A 20,375-nucleotide genomic window follows, 5' to 3' on the forward strand; every position below is an offset into this window, starting at 1 on the left:
CATTGTTTATCTCATCTGCTATCCTCCTTTTTATTATGAAGAGCGTTGAGAGAAGGGAGTCTTACGATCCAATCCTGAGAAATACCACACGGTACATATATTAGGTCTTTAGGGAAATCGCTAAGTAGCGAAACAATGTTTATGGGGATTAGAATTCGGAAATTCTTTCTTTTTCTAAGGTTCATATCCATAATATCTACACATTTAACCCAATAGACTTGGATGCCAATTTTATCGTTTTTTTATGGGACAAAGGAACAAGCAGAGGATACCATATTTGTATAGTCATAAACGCTCTTTTTGTTTGTTACTTAAAGCAAATTTTCAGCAAGGACAGATTTAGTAAATAGCAAAATGTACTTAAATTACATAACAATAGGGGGACGACCCATGATGAAATTTTATAGAAGAAAATTGTTAAAAACGACTTATACTGAAGAACGTAGCGTCCATTCAAATTCAGAAAGTTGCAATACATGACTCGTATCGTAAAATAATCAATTTAATTTCAAATTTTGTTAAACAAATTTTTACTTTTGAAAACATTGTATTCCTGTTTCGAGGATTTTCCAGCGAAATATCATTTAAAAAACAGAATAAAAAATATTATGAAATATTAACTATATGCTAATGCGTCGAAAAATAATCGATGACTATTGTTTTTAATATCTGAATAATTTGTTTGTTTCGCCGTAAGCCTATACCCCCTGTCATTTTTCGCGAACACTCCCTTGATAAGTTTAGTCGTTTTGGCGTTTATTGCATACAGACAAACAGATTAATAAGCCAAATAATAAGATTATTAATTTCTTGATAAAGGATTATGTCTAGACGATGCATAATGAATGGAATAGTCTGGAGAAAACACTCGATTCATGTATTCTATTGTTACAAGTACAATACAAGTACAATACAAGTACAATACAAATACAATACAAGTACAAAACATGTACTCTGTACTGTATATACAAGTACAACTGCAAAAGTACAAGGCAAGTACAATACAAGTACAATACAAGTACAATAAAAGTACAATACAAGTACAATACAAGTACAATGCAAGTATAAAAGTAGCAAAATTACAAGCAATGCAAATACAATACAAATACAATACATGTACATTGTACAATGCAAGTATAGAAAGTAGAAAAATTACAAGCAATACAAATACAATACAAATACAATACATGTACATTGTACAATGCAAGTATAGAAAGTAGAAAAATTACAAGCAATACAAATACAATACAANCCTCTCTGAGTTTCTGCAGAAAATGTCAATACAAAATCTCAGTAAAAACTGAGGTAAAATCTTCTTACTGAACTTAGAGTGTAGATACGTTTACTAGGAAAGGATATTTATTTTACTATTGAAGGAAATATGAAATATATTGCCTGCAATAAATATTTAGATGATTAGATTTAAATCTAATAAAAATATACTGATAGTTTTTCATCGAAGTTGTTTGTTTCTTAAAATGAGAATTTCTCTACAAGTAGTTTGTTTATAAAGATACAAAGAAATTAAAATGCTTCGTCAAATTCTTCCAAATTGATTAATTGATTATTTATTTGTATAAGTGATTAATAACACCAGGGTATTAAATTCTAATTAATTAGTATTCAATAAGAAGGATAATTTAATTTATTAATGAACAATGAATGAGCCCCTAAATGGTTTCACCCTAAAGGGGTGTAGACTTAATTTCAAATAACTCTCCCTTATTTGATTGTCGTGTGAGATTCACAACGGTACTTTTTATACCTTTATCAATGATGAATGAGATATTATTATATTTCTGTCGAAAAACTGTAAATATTATCAAAGTGACATGTGGATTTTTTTGTAGAAAAATAAAAAAAAATTAACAGAAAGAAATACTTTTTAGAATTGAAACTTCGATTTCTTCCTTATTGTTACTCGGATACTAGGATAGAAGATTATAAGGTATTATTGGGAATCAGATATTCAAGCGGTGAGTAACTGGAAATTAGGTTTACAGTCCCTTTATATTATTTTTCCTCATGACCCCCCCTTATTGGGAGAATTTAATTAGTTTACTTTTATATGAATTTTTATCATGCGTATTTCTTTTGAGATTGTGAAATTGGTTTCCAACATTTTAATAGCGTTTTGAAATCAGGTTAGCGCTGCGGCTAGAAATTTTGAGTGTGCCGAGCCCAGTTCAGGAGTTTGTTTTTTTCAAAAGTGTGTTTGTATATCCGGAGTTTTTCTTGTCAAAAGTTTGTATTTCCATTTTCCGCAGTAGTATTTCCGGAGTTTTCCTTGTCAAAAGTTCGTATTTCCATTTTCCGCAGTAGTATTTCCGAAGTTTTTCTTGTCAAAAGTTTGCATTTCCATTTTCCGCAGTAGTATTTCCGGAGTTTTTCTTGTCAAAAGTTTGTATTTCCATTTTCAGCAGTAGTATTTCCGGGGTTTGTCTTGTCAAAAGTTTGTATTTCCATTTTCCGCAATAGTATTTCCGGGGTTTGTCGTGTCAAATTTTTGTATTTACATTTTCCGCAATAGTATTTCCGAAGTTTTTCTTGTCAGAAGTTTGTATTTCCGGAGTTTGCATTTCTCGGCATTGTATTTCCTGACATTGTATTTCCTGGGTTGTCGGGGCGACCAAAATACAAATGATCTTATTTTTGGGTTATTTTCAATTTTCGCTGTTCTTTATGAGTTGAACAATCGTGTAACTAAGATGCATTGCGCAAACTGTTTGAAATGTTTGAAAAATTTCGACTGATCAAAGCTGGGTCTACTGAAGAGTCAGAACTGAAAATAAAAGCTATCTCTATATCCATGTTTGCAATGATATTGGATTATGCACTATTTGCCACTAATAGTAATATGAGCTCATAAACCATACCAGGGATTTGTATCGGGAAAAAATATATATAAAGGATATAAGGAGCAAGGGGAAAGAAGAAATATGTAGGATATAAGAAGCAAGGAAAAAGAAAATATAAAGGATCTAAGGACCAAGGCCGGAGGGAAAAGAAATAAAGAGGATATAAGGAGCAAAGGGGAAAGAAGAAATATGTAGGATATAAGAAGCAAGGAAAAAGAAAATATAAAGGATCTAAGGACCAAGGGCGGAGGGAAAAGAAATATAGAGGATATAAGGAGCAAAGGGGAAAGAAGAAATATAGAAGACATAAGGAGTAAGGAGGAAAAAAAGAACGTAGAAGATTTAGAGGAGGAAGAGAGAAACATGAAATATTGAGGATATAAGAAGCAAGGAAAAAGGAAGAAATATAAAGGATATAAGGACCATGGGGGGAAAAGAAATAGAGAGGATATAAGGAGCAAAGGGGAAAGAAGAAATATAGAAGATATAAGGAGTTAGGAGGGAAAAAAGGAACGTAGGAGATATAGGAGTAAGAGGGAAAAATGAAATATTGAGGATATAAGGAGTAAGGAGAGAAAAAGAAATATAAAGGATTTAAGCGGTAAGGGTGAAAAGATATAAAGAGAATATAAGGAGCAAGATAAAAAATAAAGAAATATAGAAGATAACGGGAGTAAGGTAGAAACGAAGAAAAGTATTAATATAAGAAGCAACATGGAAATTAATACTGTAGGTATAAAACAACTTTCACAAAACGCTTTTCATAAAAGATTCTGTTTCGTATGGACTTTTCCAGTTTCAGTTTAAATACATTATTTAAGTCGTTCCAATTAATAGCTCAATGAGTTTTATTCATTGTTTGGTTCAGAAATGTTTAATTTTAGCTACTCACTCAACAACATTTTTTTTTAATCAGATAGTTTTCAAAGTCGTTTACTTATATTAATTCACTTTTATCTTTTCAAATTTCGAATTCCTTGCATTCTCTTTCATTTCAAATTCTCAATTATCATTTGAATCTATTGCAGGATTCCCTGTAATCCCGGTTACTAATCCTTAGCTTCTTATCTTACCAATCTTATTCTCATAAACCATCCATTCTCACATTAGCAAGCTAAATCTTAATAAATGAATGTTAAAACAAAAAAGTTTGCGAATTTCATAAATATTTTTCGCGCATTTTCAAAATTTTACAAGATAAAAAACTTTAAAACACAAATTTTTGAAATTTTGATCTTTCATAAACCTTCCCTGAGGTCACGTGAGGTCCCACACAAAATTTGGGCCTGATCGGTTCAGCCGTTTTGACGTTTATTGGATACAGACAAACAAGCAAACAGACACCCAGGCAAGCTAAAGGAATTGAGTTTTTGCCACAACCTCAAATTTTCTAATTTCTATATCTCTGCAACCAGTGGGTATAAACCTTTTATATTTCAAACTTAGGTTATTTGCCTTACAGAATTAATAGTATGAAATATCTAAGGTCTACGACATTGGGTGGCCAAGATATAGGGATAAGAATATTTGAGTTTGTGGCAAAAACTCAGTTCCTTTATATATATATATATTTAGATACTTAATAGGCTTGTTTTTTATTTAAAAATGTCTAATTTTCGTCGATATCCCGTGATGGTCATACCCTGCAGGGATTATTTCATTATAAGATCAAGCATTGATCCTCAAATTTAAAGTTCTCATATTGAATATCTAGATCAAGGGTTTAGGATGAACAATAATCATAAACCCTTGATCTCTGGTTTAATTGAAATTGGTTTATAAAATCTTTATGTTAAAAATTCCCAAAAATAATGACTCACTCTTGGCTTGTAAAACAAGCACAAATGAATATGGCACGATCCTCTCTGAGTTTCTGCAGAGTGTAGCTTTTACACAAGTACATTTAAGTTTTCTGATAAATGTAAATTGTGTAATAAAAAAGCCATTACTTTCGTTGTTTGTAGCAAACAACTCAATTTATAAAATGAATAAACAGCAAGAAAAAAAATTTGTTAAATGTCAGAAAATTAAAACAGCCTTTCAATCAATACACATTCAAAAACAGTAAACAACACTGCAGTACAATAAAGTTCAAATAAAATCAATTTTGAAAGCGGAAGAACAATCAGTAAAACTTATAAACATATACTAAAACTATTCAATAATTTTAAACCTAATAAAAAATTTATTAGGAAATCTGAGTTAAACTGGAAAAAAACTAGAAAAAAACTAAGGAAATATTTGAAAAACTAAAAAAAAATTAGGAAAATTAACTTACAACTTAAAAACCCGGGAGAAAAAATTAGGAAAACGGAAGAAAATTTAAACTACGAAAATTGGGAAAACTAAAGAAGATTTCGAAAAACATAAAGAAAAATTGGGAAAACTAAAGAAAATGTCGGAAAACTATAAAAAAAATTGGGAAAACTAAAGAAAAATTTGGAACACTAATGAAGATTTAGGAAAACTAAAGAAAAATTGGGAAAACTAAAGAAAATGTCGGAAAACTAATCTTTAACTAATTAAATACCTGGCTTTCAATACTATACAACTTCAGAGAAATATGGCCTTTTTACAAAATAATTTTCATTCTTCATCTTTCCCATTGATCTTTTTTCTTTCTTTTTTAAAATTCTTTTTGTCTTAATTATTTTGAATTTTAAATACAATTTTTCTTTGTTTGTTTTCTTGTGCTCCCTTGTATATTATCGTTATGGTTCAGATAAAGGTGGTGGTTCTAGCAAGGGGGGGAGGGGGGTTTGTGTAGGAACGTATTTTTTCCATATTTTTTTAGTTTCTTATTCCCCCTTTCTACCTTTTTAATTTCTTCGATTTCTTTATTAAAATAATTAATGAAGGTCAATCTCTCCATATCAAATGCCCAAATGTTTCTACTGGTACTGGTACTGGTACTGGTACTGGTACTGGTACTGGTACTGGTACTGGTACTAGTACTGGTACTGGTACTGGTACTGGTACTGGTACTGGTACTGGTACGAGCTCATTGTACCAACAAATACGATCCATTAAATTTGTTTAAAAATGTTTCCAAAAAAATGTTAAAATGCTAAAATGTCCTGAGGTTGGAACTCCATTGAGTATATTGAGATCAATGCTTGATCTCACGCTAAAGTTTCTAGCTCTAGTAAAAATGGCAGAAAGCTCTCAATTTTGTAGATTCTTTTGTTTTTTATCTTTAGAAGTTCCAGTTCACATTCTTCTAATTGGTTTGATTGAAAGATCAAATATTAACTGAGTTTAATTCAAACCTAGATCTAGTTAGTTTATCNAGAGCCAACTGACCCTAGGCTGGTTCAACAACTAGAGTGTTTTTGAAAACTTATTAGGATTTAGGAACTAAGGAGAAAACTGTTAAATAAAGTACGTAAAAGAAATTGATTATGGAATATCAAAAATTTACTCAAACTCAACATTTTAAATATCTTTTGGACTCGTTCATTTATGTCCTTTATGTACTTATTAGTAAATGAAGGGCGTAAATCAGTCACTAAACTCATTTTTTAAAATTCATTAAAATTCATTGAATAAGGAAATATTTGGCTTCTTACAGATACCGTGTAAGTTAGTAAGGTTTATAACTAAAGCAGTATCGTTCCTTACTCCGAGTTGAGCAAAGAGTAAGTAAATTAGGATAGAACCAAAGTAATATGTTCTATACTTTGAGTTGAGCAAAGAGTAAGTGAGTAAGGTTTAGAACAACTCAATCGTTCCTTACTCCGAGTTTAGCAAGAGTAAGTAAGTAGGTTAGAACTTAAGCAATATGTTCTTTACTCCGAGTTTAGCAAAGCACTGAGATCCATTGCAGAGGTTTAAACTCCAGCAGAGCTCCAGCATCTTCTCTTCTCAACCCAGACCAAATATTCTCCATCAAACATTCTTGTTGAAATATCATCAATCTTAAACAAAACCTTCTTTGCATCACATATTCCCTAGCATACACATTCCCTGTCGTATATGTTCCCTGTCATACATAAACCCTATCATGCATATTCCCTATCATACATATTCTCTATCATACATATTCCCTGTCATACATATTACCTGTCATACATATTCCCTGTCATATATATTCCCTGTCATACATATTCCCTGTCATACATGTTCACTATCATGCATATTCCCTATCATACATATTCCCTGTCATGAATATTCCTTGTCATACATAATCTATGTCATACATATTCCCTGTCATGATAGTTTCAAAATTCCTTGACAAAAAATAAAAAAAAGAATTTTGTTTTTAAAATCCCTGATTTAAGGGACTGTAAGCGTGATTTTAAGTGACTCAGATATAAATGATATCAATGAATCAGATATCAATGCTTAAAATTTTGAAAACTGATTATTTTTAATTGTTGTTTCTAAAAAATCTTAATATAACATCACTTTTTCTGTTTTGGAACTCTTGCATAAAAAGTTCTACACTATTTAATATTTAAATTTTTAAAAAGGATTAAAAAACGGACTTCTTGTTGTAATTTTGTAAAAATATAATGAGATAGTAGATTTTAGCTAAAAACATATATACCATTCATCATTTATAAACTGGCAGATTGTAAAAAGAAATTTATTTGGAAGCATATGTTTTTGACAGATTCCAACTTTTGACATGAACAAAATACATCTAAAATTTTAAACTTTTATATTCAAATATTGTTTTGAAATGATAATTCAGTAAAAATATCGACTAGAATATGTCGACTAGAATATGTCGACTCGAATATGTCGACTAGAATATGTTGACTAAAATATGTCGACTAGAATATGTTGACTAGAATATGTTGACTAGAATATGTCAACTAGAATATGTTGACTGGAATATGTTGACTAGAATATGTAGACTAGAATATGTAGACTAGAATATGTAGACTAGAATATGTCGACTAGAATATGTCGACTAGAATATGTCTACTAGAATATGTCGACTAGAATATGTTGACTAGAATATGTCGACTATAATATGTAGACTAGAATATGTCGACTAGAACGACTAGAATATGTCGACTAGAATATGTCGACTAGAATATGTTGACTAGAATGACTACAATGATGTCTTTTACTTGAAAGACCTACGACGACTTTCAGAAATTTTAAATAATTAAATAAGCTCACGCTGATTCAACAGTTCTTTGATCACGATTTGACCCATCAAACATATTTTTTAACGTTTTCTCATCATACAGTGATAACCAGAAAACTCTGAAATAGGGAGACGACCAACAGGTATGACTTTAAATAATTCATTAAACATGAGACACAGCAATTGAGCGTTGTAACCAGACTCATTTCACTTAACAAGTGATTTTATAAGAGTATCTTACATAAAACTATTTGCTTTGTAACAAGATATACACTTAAGTATCGTATTAATGTCGTCTTCCTATCCCATTGTTTTCTAGTTCTCATTGGACTAAACACTATTTGTTAATAAAAATAAACTAAAATTCAAAAATTCTTTCATGCCCTGACGAGAACAGATCTAAAATAGAAAGATTGCTTACAATTGTATAGTGAGTCGAAAGGCTAAATAATAAGGTGGCTTTGAGGGGCAAAAAAAAGGTGCTTGGATTGCGACAAAAGTTCGGAGATTAAAAAATCTTAATTTCAAAATAATCAAAATATTGTATAATGTTTGAATCAATTGTTAATCCTATCTGTTGTTCGAAGAATAACAAGGTTTTAAAATAAAAAGTATGATTCTGTTAAATTGAATGAATGCCAAAAAGGACCGTGTAACGGTAGAGTGGAGTAAACGAACTTGGCAAGGGTCCAGGGAAAGCCCTAAAGGCTCTAATTCAGGCTTACAAGAATAAAAGTGAAAGCAGAAATCATTTTCTATCCTCTCTGTCCTACTACTACTACTCAATCTTCCTACTCTTACTCCGTATCCATCCCTCTCTCTAAATATAGGCTCAGGGGAATGCAATGAAAGGTCAGCAAGTATTTACACAAATTTTGTGTGACTCAATCAAATTTGAATTAATGAAATATACTATTAATTTTAATAAATTTCAAGAACAGATCAAACATCTAAAACACATGAGATAAAACAAAAAAGAAACATGAAATGTAATATATTTTATAAGTATACCCGTAATGTGTCTGTGTCATATAAAAAAAAACAGAGATGCCTCAAAATTGTGTGTGTAATGTGAATAATATGTATGTTAATGTTGTAAATAGCCGAATAAACAATATCACTTTAAAAAATCAAAATGTTCCATCCCCCCTCCTCCAAATAAGTAACAAGGATGAATTTGCAATGACCCTCATGCGCAGATTGACCGCTTCGACGCCAGAGGTTTTCTGCCGAGTGTTTGACATATTTTAAGATTCCACGGGCAACGCCAGCACTTTCTAAATAAAAATGAAACATATGAAAGTCGATTCAAAAACAGAAATGGTGTATGGTTGGAGAAAGTACAAAAAAGATCTATTTTTGTCCTTGCTTGCCCCAAGTTAATAAAAACCTAAGAATGTGAGGATAAAGATAAAATTGAGGATATTAGATGTTATCCCGGGATCAAATAAAATTCATTGGATCTACTACAGAGTACAGAATATACTGACCATAGACTTTATACATCATATTTATTAGATTTTAGAATATTCAAGAAAGTACTGGGTTTTATAAAAATGATTATTTGAGCCCTTGACAAAATATTTTTATTTTATATTTTAAAACTCTCGTTTTAAAAAAAATTTATCTTAAAGATCCCGTTTCAGAGAATGACTTCTGGCTAAAATGGTTCTGCAAAAAAGTTTTTGAAAAGTAGTTTTAAAAAAATTCGGAGTTTGGGATGCTATTTTATTTAGTTGTCCCATGGGCGTCTACGTAATCTTATAACATCCCGCTATAGCATAAAATTAGAGAAATCATGGGTCAATTATGTTTTTAATTAGACGGTAAAGTACTTAAGATAAGATTCAATTAAAAAAAAAATTTGAGCAATTGAAAAAAAATGACAAAAAATGAACTTGAAAAAAAGTGGCAAAAGGTGGAAATGAAAATGATATAATATAATATATTCAAAAGAAGGAACTAAATAGGCCTAAATGTGGAGATTGAAAAAGGGGGAGGGGGTATGTTTAAAGGAGGGGAAGGGCCATTGGAAAAGAAGAAAAAGGGGGGGATAAGGGCCATATTTTAAGACAGGAATGATGGGGGGGGCATGTTTGAAGGAAGGGAGAGAAGGGGGGAGTATGTTTGAAGGCTAGGAAAGGATGATATCTCCTAAAGGAGGCCGGATCCTGGTCTCCTGGCTCCGACTCCTTCTCCTGGCTCCCTCCTTGCTGATCTAGCATATACACTCATCTGCTACACACAGCACAGGTAACATCATCTTATACACACTGATCCCAGGAAAACTAGCTAAGTTATTTATCAATTGTTTAGACAGCCTCCATCTAAGTCACCTATCTAGAATCCAAGTCATCTGTTTAGAATCCAAGTCACCTATGTAAATCTGAGTCACCTATCTAGATCGAACCAAAGTCACCTATCTAGAATATAAGTCACCTAAATAGAAAATAAGTCACCTATCTAAATCCAAGTCACCTATCTAGATCGAACATAAGTCACCTATCTAGAATATAAGTCACTTATCTTTAAATAGAATCTAAGTCACCTGTATAGAATCAATATCACCTATCTAGAATCCAAGTCGCCTATCTAGAATCCAAGTCACCTTATATAATCTAAGTCACCTATCTAGAATCCAAGTCACCTATCTAGAATCCAAGACACCTATCTAGAATCTAAGTCCCCTAGTTAGAATCCAAGTCACCTATCTAGAATCCAGGTCACCTATCTAGAATCCAAGTCACCTATCTAGAATCCAAGTCACCTATCTAAAATCTAAGTCACCTATCTATTTCTCTATAAATAGATTACACTATATGCCCTTTACAAAATGACGTCATCCGGGAAAGAGCCCAAGTCTCTGTTTACTCGTATCTAGAGGGAAGGGGAGTTTAGATATATTTACTATCAGTCCTTGAGTTATATTAGTCCTTGAATTTTAAGTTTTGAAAGGGAAACTAATTTGAATCGGTTCAAATGAGTTGAAATTCTCACCTATTTTTATCAATGAGAACTGCTTTGAAATGCTTTCAAGAAGCATTTGAGTTCTGTTTTACATTAATGAACGGGAAAAGTAGTTGAACCAGGTAATGCTATACTTCTAGTGCACACACCAACAATACAATACAATAGTAAATAATTCAGCTTTCCGTTCATATAGAGCTCAACTACTAATATTTTCTCATTAATTCCGATCCGACCGGAATTGTATAATTTTTAGAAAAGTATAAAGTTAATGAAAATGTTATTTGATTCGGGAACTCAAATCTGCAGATTCGGGCGATGAAGCTTAACTTATAGTTTTGGCCTGAAAGCAGGTTTAGGCATGAGATAAACTGCTGAATATGCAAATTCCTGGTTTTAGCCTCGATTCCTTCATTTACCCNAGTATTACAACATACGGAGAATCTGTTTAATTATAGAATCATGGACTATACAGGATTACCATCAAATGATGAGACTGTAAAGACGACCCAAAAACTCTAAAACTATGACGATTTGAAGCTTAATTTTTGGTTTCTGCACTCAATGTAAGAAAACGGACTAAACAAATTCTGTACAATCGTCTCTAAAGTCGCATCCTTTGTGGGTATCCCTGTATTCTTATTGCATGCAGATTAATTGCATCCATACTCCAGGCTAGAGTTTTTTTTGATCAAAAAATGATTTTTTTTTATTTTCTCCAATTAAAGAAACTGGCCAGATATTTAAGTAGAATGTTAGATACAAACTATTCATGAAAGACTTTTTCAAACGCCATCTTTGTTACGAAGACATTTTATGAAAGAAAAAAATGGATTTTACCTGTGTTTCTCATTATTATCTGTCGTCTTCACATAAAACTGTATGCAATTTTCTTCGATAGTTTTTAAAGCACAAAAAAAATAAAAAATAAAAAAGTGGAAATGTCATCAGGAATATGGGTAATTTTGATTACTAATCTAGGAATTTTAGTTTCAAAATTAGGATGACAAAAAATGTCTCAAATTATTTAAAAAATCTTCGGATCGTCTCAAAACTGTCGTTTTTCGTAGGACACCCTGTATGATGAAATTGATGAGATAATCGCTTTTAAGAATATTAAAAACGAATTATCGTTTAGGTGAAGTCGAGCTACATCAGTTTTATCTCCTAAGGAAGACCCCAAGAACCCCAGGTATGGTTATAAAGAGAATAAAGTACATTTAGTTTTAAGGGACTATACCCTTAATGTTAAGGGATCCTCAATATCAGAATTCACAATGGCAACCTTAAAACCTCAAACCTCATAGCTACCTGTGTGCTCAGTTAGCTGTACTGTACACTTACAACTGTTTACTAATATTGATACTACAGTTTATGCCAGAATCTCCTTATAATAAAAATATATACAGTACGCTCTTGGTATAGTTGATGGCCTATGCAATTAGTAAAGGATTAGCGTACATCATCACTCTATACACTATAACCTCGTTGCCTCAAACTCAATAACAATGAGGAAGATTTTGTCCTTTTCCTTTGTATATTGTAAAACTTACCTTTCTTGCATAGAGAATAGAATATATAGAGAGGAATTTACTGGAAAAAAGTGTAAAACGGCCATTTTGTTGTACTGTTTCCATACTGCAGGTGTACTTCACATATTTATGCTATATAACCTGTTGGGCCCTGGAATATCATTTTATAGAAAATCTAAAATTATTGTTAAAAGAAAACCAAATTATGAAATAGGCTGGTTTCATAATTGACCAATGATCATTTCACATAGACTCTATGCCTTCCACTTTACAAACGATGATTTTCCGTTATAACTATAAATCAAATGATGTTTTTATTCACCTAATTCATTATAAAGTTTATTTAACAGTTTAAAAAATTCGAAATTGAAATGGATAGTCTAGAGAACATACTGTATTAATGTACTCTACTGCATATAATTTGTGAACATTTACATGATTTGTACACTTTGAACTCCCTTTCAGGCTGAAAGGGAATGAAAAAATTCATACCGAGAGATTCTTTTAATTCCTCTCTATATATTCTATTCTCTATGCTTTCTTGTCTCTTATATAATATCTTGATCAGACAAAGGTTTAAAGAGTACTGTTGTGAATCAGACATTGAGACCTATACAACTGTGCAAATAGAAGACGACTGTGAGTCTTCAGATATGATTTATTATATGATTTAACCATATATGAATCTAGCTAAAGTACCCGGCGTTGCCCAGGTAACTCATAGGTACTGCCCGCCGTTTACCCGCGCTTGGTCTAAAATTATGATATTAGCTTTATTGCTTTATTTTAAAAAATCAAAACAATTTTGGCCTATTTCACCCCCCCCCCCCATGGGTTCCCTAAAATGTTGGCCAATTTGTTCCAGCCGTTTGTTCCATGCGAACATATAAATAATAATAAAAAAGAGCTTTATCATAAAGAGAAAGAATATTCTAGTGAACCTGTGGCACACCAACTGTGCAGAGTACACATTTTACTTTTCCAAGTTTATTTTCAAGCAACTGATAAAATTATCAGATTTAATGCCGTCTTCCTTTTCCAAAGTTGTATGGGTCTCACTGTAAAAAGAATCAAAAATTTAATCACACTCTAAATAACTTTTAAATTTACTCTAAAATACCCGTTTACATTAATAGCTTAATCATTTTAACCTAAAAAATGTAGATTTCTGATTTCATTGAAAGAAAGACGACATTTATCATATGTGTTAATCTATTGAATCTTGAAGTTTTTATACTGGCATATTAAAGTTGTTTAATCATACATTTTAATTTATTTTCACAATATAATGAAATATAAATTCAGTTTGCAATTTTAATTTGTGCTAATGCAAAGTTATGCAGTTTCCCCCAAAAGTTTTGAGACATCGAAAAACTGTTTGAGATGTCGTCTTGTCAATTTTTCAATGGGTTTTATGCTATTTACGTAAATCTCTGTAATTGCAAAAAAATTTTAGAAAATAGCGATGAATATGCGGGAACAGTTTTAAACAGCTGCAAAGAATCAGTTATAAATTCTTCCGATGTCTCTTTATATTTGAACTTAACTGTTTATAAACAAATGTGTCCATGTATTGCCAAAACGACGTAGTGCTCATTATTTTTATAATTATTTTTTCCTATTTCGTTTCTTAAAAACAAATTTCGCGTTAAATATTTTGTGAAAATAAGCGAAATTGTCGCATATTTTGTTTTGTTTTCACGAAATTTCTCATCGTTTTCGATCTTTTCGAAAGTTTGCGTAATACGAAAAAAAATATTCGCAAAATTTCGCATTTTTTCGCGAAAGTTTTCGTTTGCTGCAAATCCTAGTTCAGAGCTATATAAACTTAATTTAATCCTCTGTGGTCACCTAAGTGTGGTGCAGAATAATTATTTCAAAGTCAGGGTGAACTAAACTCAACTTAAACTTTTACAAACACAGTTTATTTGTTAAACATCTAAAAACAATCATATTTTAATAAATTAACTAAATAATAAACAATATAAGGTTTTTTTCTATATCCTTAAAAATGTTGGTGAATTGTGCCTTAAATTAATGCAGTTTCAGTTTATTAGTAATATTTGAGTGATTTTTAAAATAACTTATTAATTGTGATTATTATTATCAGTTTTGTTATTATTGATATTAATATTATTATTACTATTATTATTATCATTATTATTATTATAATTATTATTATAATTATTATTATTTTTATTATCATTATAACTTTCACCTCCTTTTGACCAACATTACCGGCCAATGGTTTCCCCAACAGCTAGGAAGGTTAAGTTACTTAACGTCCCTTGGGACAGTTATGTAAAATAACTACCCACTCTCAAAAGACGATAAAATTGAGTACCACTACTTTTTCTGGAAATTAAAAATTTTACTTAACCACGGGTTTCCTAGACCAATTTTGTCTAAAATCATCCCTCGCTGCGCTCTGGATGTTTTTTAGGCAAAATTTCTTATGGGAACTCTCGGTAAAGAAAAATTTCATTAATTATTATCAACGTCAATCTAATAAATTTATCTATAACCATTAATAATATTATCATTATTATCCTAGAATGGACGCTATCAAGAAGAAGATGCAGGCGATGAAGCTTGAGAAGGATAATGCTATGGATAGAGCTGATGCTTGTGAACAACAAGCTAAAGACGCTAATCTCAGAGCTGAAAGGGTAAGCTTAAGGAATAATTAGTGCTTTAGGAGATAAGGAAGGATAATAAGAGCTCATAGGGGCAAAGACGCTAATCTCAGAGAGCTGAAAGGGTAACCTTAAGGGATAATTAGGGCTTTGGGAGATAATAATAGCTAAGGAGGGATGATAAAAGCTCATAAGGGCTAAAAGCGCTAATCTTAGAGCTTAGGGTAAGCTTAAGGGATATTAAAAGCTCTAAGGGGATAATAGGGCTTAGAATGCTAATATCAGAGCGGAAAGGTAAGCTCTAAGGATAATCAGGGCACAGGGGGGTTATTAAGAGTTCAAATAAGATAATAAGGCTAAGGACGGTAATCTTAGAGCTGAAAGGGTAAGCTCAGAGTAAAAATAGAAGCTCAAGAAAGATAATATGAACTAAGGGAGATAATAGGGTTCAGAGTATTTCATTAATGATTGAACGAGATAATAGGGGTTTCGAGGAATTAGAAGGGTTTAAAGAGATAATAGGGGTTCTGGGGAATGGTCAATGAAGATCATTAATTTGGATGATTGTGGTTCAAAAAGATATTAAACCAAGGGGATTATGGGAGTATAGAGGGGTCTATAGTCTTATAGTTTATAGAAACTTTAGAAACTTAAATATGAGGATTTTAAGAGTTTAAAAAAACTTTTCTTTATATTAATGCCTGATCGATGAATCGTCAGTTTGCCCCGGAGGATTCAGGATATAGGTAGAGTCAACCCTTCTAGGCATGCATTTTCTATCAACCCTTGAAACCCTTGCATGCATGATGTATATCATTATCATTATCAATCCTCGGTATTTTTAAGAAAACTGTTTTGAAATCCACCCTTGCTTGCTTGATTTCTCCTTTTTTTTATATGTGGTTTTATCTTGTCTCGTTAACTTCATGGTTATATTTCCTTTCTTGTTTATGATTCATGGTTATATTTCCTTTCTTGTTCATGATTCATGGTTATATTTCCTTTCTTGTTCATAAATCATAATTATATTTCCTTTATTGTTTATGATCCATGGTTTTATTTCCTTTCTTGTTCATGATTCATGGGTTTATATCCTTTCTTTTTCATGATTCATGGTTATATTTCCTTTATTGTTCATGATTCATGGTTATATTTCCTTTCTTGTTAATGATTCATGGTTATATTTCCTTTCTTGTTCATAAATCACAATTATATTTCCTTTATTGTTTATGATTCATGGTTTTATATCCTTTCTTGTTTATGATTCATGGTTATATTTCCTTTATTGTTTATGATTCATGGTTATATTTCCTTTCTTGTTCATGATTCCTGGTTATATTTCCTTTCTTGTTCATGATTCATGGTTTTATATCCTTTCTTGTTTATGATTCATGATTATATTTCCTTTATTGTTTATGATTCATGGTTTTATATCCTTTCATGTTCATGATCCATGGTTATATTTCCTTTCTTGTTCATAAATTATAATTATATTTCCTTTCTTGTTTATGATTCATGGTTATATTTCCTTTCTTGTTCATGATTCATGGTTATATTTCCTTTCTTGTTTATAATTCATGGTTATATTTCCTTTCTTGTTCATAATTCATGGTTTTATATCCTTTCAATTTTATGGTTTCTGGTTTAATATTCTTTTTTTGTTTTTGATTCATGGTTTTATATACTTTCTTGTTTAAGGTTCTTTCTCTCAAATCGTTTATGGTATATGGTATGTTACATGCAACAAGTAAAACCATGAAAAATCCGCAAAATATTTTTTTCCTATTTCATTTTTTTGAACAGTCCATGGATGAATGTACATTTTTACCCTGACTTCTTGCCCAATGAATATTTACATAGTTTGTTTCTTAATTCTGAGAATAATTTGGGTAAATTTCCCTCGTGTGGTGTTTCAATGCATGGTTCCTCCTATGTTTGTTAAGTTTACTTTAAAATCAAACTCTGTACAGTACAAATATATATAATATATACATATATATATTATATATAATATATATAATATATACATAGGATGACCAATCAACCTTCTAGGTCGAATTTAAGTCTCATCCTTTGTGTGCTACCCTGTACATGACAGTAGCTAGGGGTACAACAGCTAACCTTTATATTGTTAAATGTTGAATACATGATGCACTATGTATATATATGGAGCCTGTACATTTCAAAACTATTCTGATAAAAATCTAATGTTTATGCAAACCATTGAAGGATTGAAAAAATAGTTTATGACCATCACGGTATTCTAAACATAAAACACGTTGTGTCTGAAAGGGACAGACCGGCTATGTAAGGTAGTTAAACTGAGTATGCAGTGTTGTGGACAAATTCTTTAGGATTCATTTGAGACATATAAAACTTTTTAAAGATCTGTAAATCCTGAGTTTGAGCGCAAAGTCGAAGTTCAAAAACGTAATTTTAGTTGTTTAGGAACAGGTTGAGAAAATAAAAATTAACTCTTATCATCGGAAATAAGTAATCTTATTCAATTATTAGTTTCTATAAACTCTCTTTAATCACAAAGATTTTCTGGAATTTTTATTAAAAAGACGACATTTGAAGAATTTGAAGAAATCTGCGAATAAATTCATAGAAAATAAGAAATTCAATATAATAATGAAAAAGGAAATAATTAATTCTAACTTCGATTTATTGACAAATTTCTTTTGAGAAATATGTTCCTAAACATTTAATTAGTTTACTTTAGAATTTTTACTATATTTTTCGTCGTTGTTATTTAATAATTAAAACAAACTGATTCTGAAAACGTACTGTAATATTTAAAGTATGGATGACTCATGGCAAGAAAACCCTCCCTGGCCTCACACCTTCATGTCTTTGTTCTTTCAACAATGCAGAAGAATTAACCTGAGCGGATTCATTAAGATTGATCAGTGCCCCCTAGACCTTTGAACCGAACAGACGTATGAGTTAAGCTCCGTTTGTTCAACCAAAGGCTAGGGGACGGGCACTTCATGGACAGCTCTCAGAAGGATTACAACATGTGGACTTACACGATTATATCTTACATGATCATATCTTCAGGAATACAATAAATCATTGATGAGATAGATATCTCAAGTTTACAGTAAAATCAGAGATGTGTGGTTCCACCTCAACACAGCTAGTCCAACTACCCACACACTCTAACATTCCTGGTGTTTCTATGATTAGAAACACTGGAGTCTCAGAAGATCACTAGAGCTACAGAACAGACAAGAGAATCAGAGAAATGTAGTCTCACCTATATACAGCTGGTTCAACTACCCACAGACTCCCAGGTTCTAGAGATCAGGGGCAGATTCGTGGAGAGCTAGGATGGAGACTTGCTTAACCGCTGAGGGACTCTTCATATATAAGAGTTAGTGGAGACTTGCTTAACCGCTGAGGGACTCTTCATATATAAGAGTTAGTGGAGACTTGCTTAACCGCTGAGGGACTCTTCATATATAAGAGTTAGTGGAGACTTGCTTAACCGCTGAGGGACTCTTTATATATAAGAGTTAGTGGAGACTTGCTTAACCGCTGAGGGACTCTTTATATATAAGAGTTAGTGGAGACTTGCTTAACCGCTGAGGGACTCTTCATATATAAGGAATATGATCTAATGTAAATAGATATTAACAGATATATTTGTACCAATAAAATATGTAATGTTAAACCACCCACTTATTAAAGACCTTGAGAGATAGATATTATACACAAGAAGAGAGGTTTGGGTGAATTATGAACTGGTACTGGGAATGAAAGTGAAGTCTTGTATTAACCCTCAAATGATGGGGGACAACGATTGATCTTGATTTCCCTTGGATTTATGTCTGGGATTGTAACGATATCAAGGGATTAAATGTTACAGTACCCACCCAAATTCATGATTTTGAACGTCGACTATGCACTCAAACTCAGGAATAATAAATCGTGGAAACGTTTTATATATCTCAAATGAATCCTAAAGAATTTGTCCACAACACTGCATACTCAGTTTAACTACCTTACATAGGCGGTCTGTCCCTTTAAAGGAACTGTACGCGTAATTTCAAGAGACCCTCCATTTAAAGAGTTAGATGTGCAGCGATTTACAATTTACACCTTTATTGTTTAATAATGAGGATAATATCGCCTTTACATTTTTAACATTAATAGATTCTGTCAATTTCTTTCTTGTTTTTCTTTGACACAGATTTTGATTTTCTAATCCCTATATCTTTGCAACCTAATCATGTAATCTTGAATCATAGAAAATCTAAAAGAACAAAAGCTCTTTGGAATTATTGTGAATCAGTTTTGCTCTAATTAGAGCATTTGAAACAATTAGATAAAGCATTTGAAACAATTGAAATTACGCAGTCAATTTTCAGAACATTTTAATCATCTCAAATGGACAGAAAACAAAAACAAGGGTTTTTACTGGATTTTATAAAATGCCCCTTCATACATACATTTAATCTGATGAACCCCCCTTCTTGTTAACCCCCCCCCCCCCCACAGTTGATTCGGATAAAAATCTTAAAAGTGACACTCCGACTAGGCTTTGATCGAAACCTTCACAATAACATCATTCATTTTACAAAGATGAAATTTTTATAACTTTTAAATTTTTTTCTAAAAATCAAATTTTTTTTCATGATTTTTAAAAATTTGTTGTAAATAATTGTAGTTCTATATTTACAGTTTTCGTACAGTTTAATTTCGAAATTATTTAATTTTAACCGACGCAACCCTAGCTTTAGATGCGGCGGGTCCACAACCAGGAAACATGCGTCCTTCCACCTAATCTATCTATCAATTCAGACATTCACCTATTCACCTATTCATCTATTCACTTATTCACCTATTCACCTATTCATCTATTCACTTATTCACATATTTACCAATTCATCTATTCACTTATTCACCTATTCACCTATTCACCTATTCACCTATTCACCTATTCACCTATTCACCTATTCACCTATTCACCTATTCACCTATTCACCTATTCACCTATTCACCTATTTACCTATTCATCTATTCACCTATTCACCTATTCACCTATTCATCTGTTTGACAATTCACTTATTCACCTATTTACCTATTTAACTATTCACTTATTCACCCATTTACCTATTCATCTGCTCATCTATTCACATATTTACCTATCTACCTATTCATCTACTCATCTATTCAACTATTTAAGCATATTATTTCACTTTTTTACATATTCACCTATTCTTCTAAATTAAACCATTCGCCCATTCATTTGTAAACGAATTCGCTCACTACA

General features: G+C 31.6%; 1 protein-coding gene across 18 annotated transcripts in view; it reads left to right on the plus strand.

Annotated features, from left to right (window-relative positions):
* The first annotated feature begins 10,191 nt into the window (after positions 1–10,191).
* The window catches only part of LOC111707140 (tropomyosin), a 32,703-nt gene continuing 22,519 nt past the window's right edge, over positions 10,192–20,375 (plus strand). For 14 of the 18 annotated variants that reach the window (XM_023480159.1, XM_023480155.1, XM_023480160.1 and 11 more), the window contains exons 1-3: positions 10,194–10,212; positions 12,065–12,118; positions 15,013–15,127. In XM_023480159.1, coding sequence (XP_023335927.1) covers positions 15,014–15,127 — 114 coding nt within the window. In that variant the 5' untranslated portion in view covers positions 10,194–10,212; positions 12,065–12,118; position 15,013. Of the gene's footprint in view, positions 10,213–12,064; positions 12,119–15,012; positions 15,128–20,375 lie in introns of all 18 variants that reach the window. The other 4 variants (XM_023480163.1, XM_023480162.1, XM_023480161.1 and 1 more) reach the window with 2 other exon arrangements.

The sequence above is a fragment of the Eurytemora carolleeae genome, unplaced genomic scaffold (genome assembly GCF_000591075.1).
Source record: "Eurytemora carolleeae unplaced genomic scaffold, Eaff_2.0 scaffold780, whole genome shotgun sequence".
NCBI lineage: Eukaryota > Metazoa > Arthropoda > Copepoda > Calanoida > Temoridae > Eurytemora > Eurytemora carolleeae.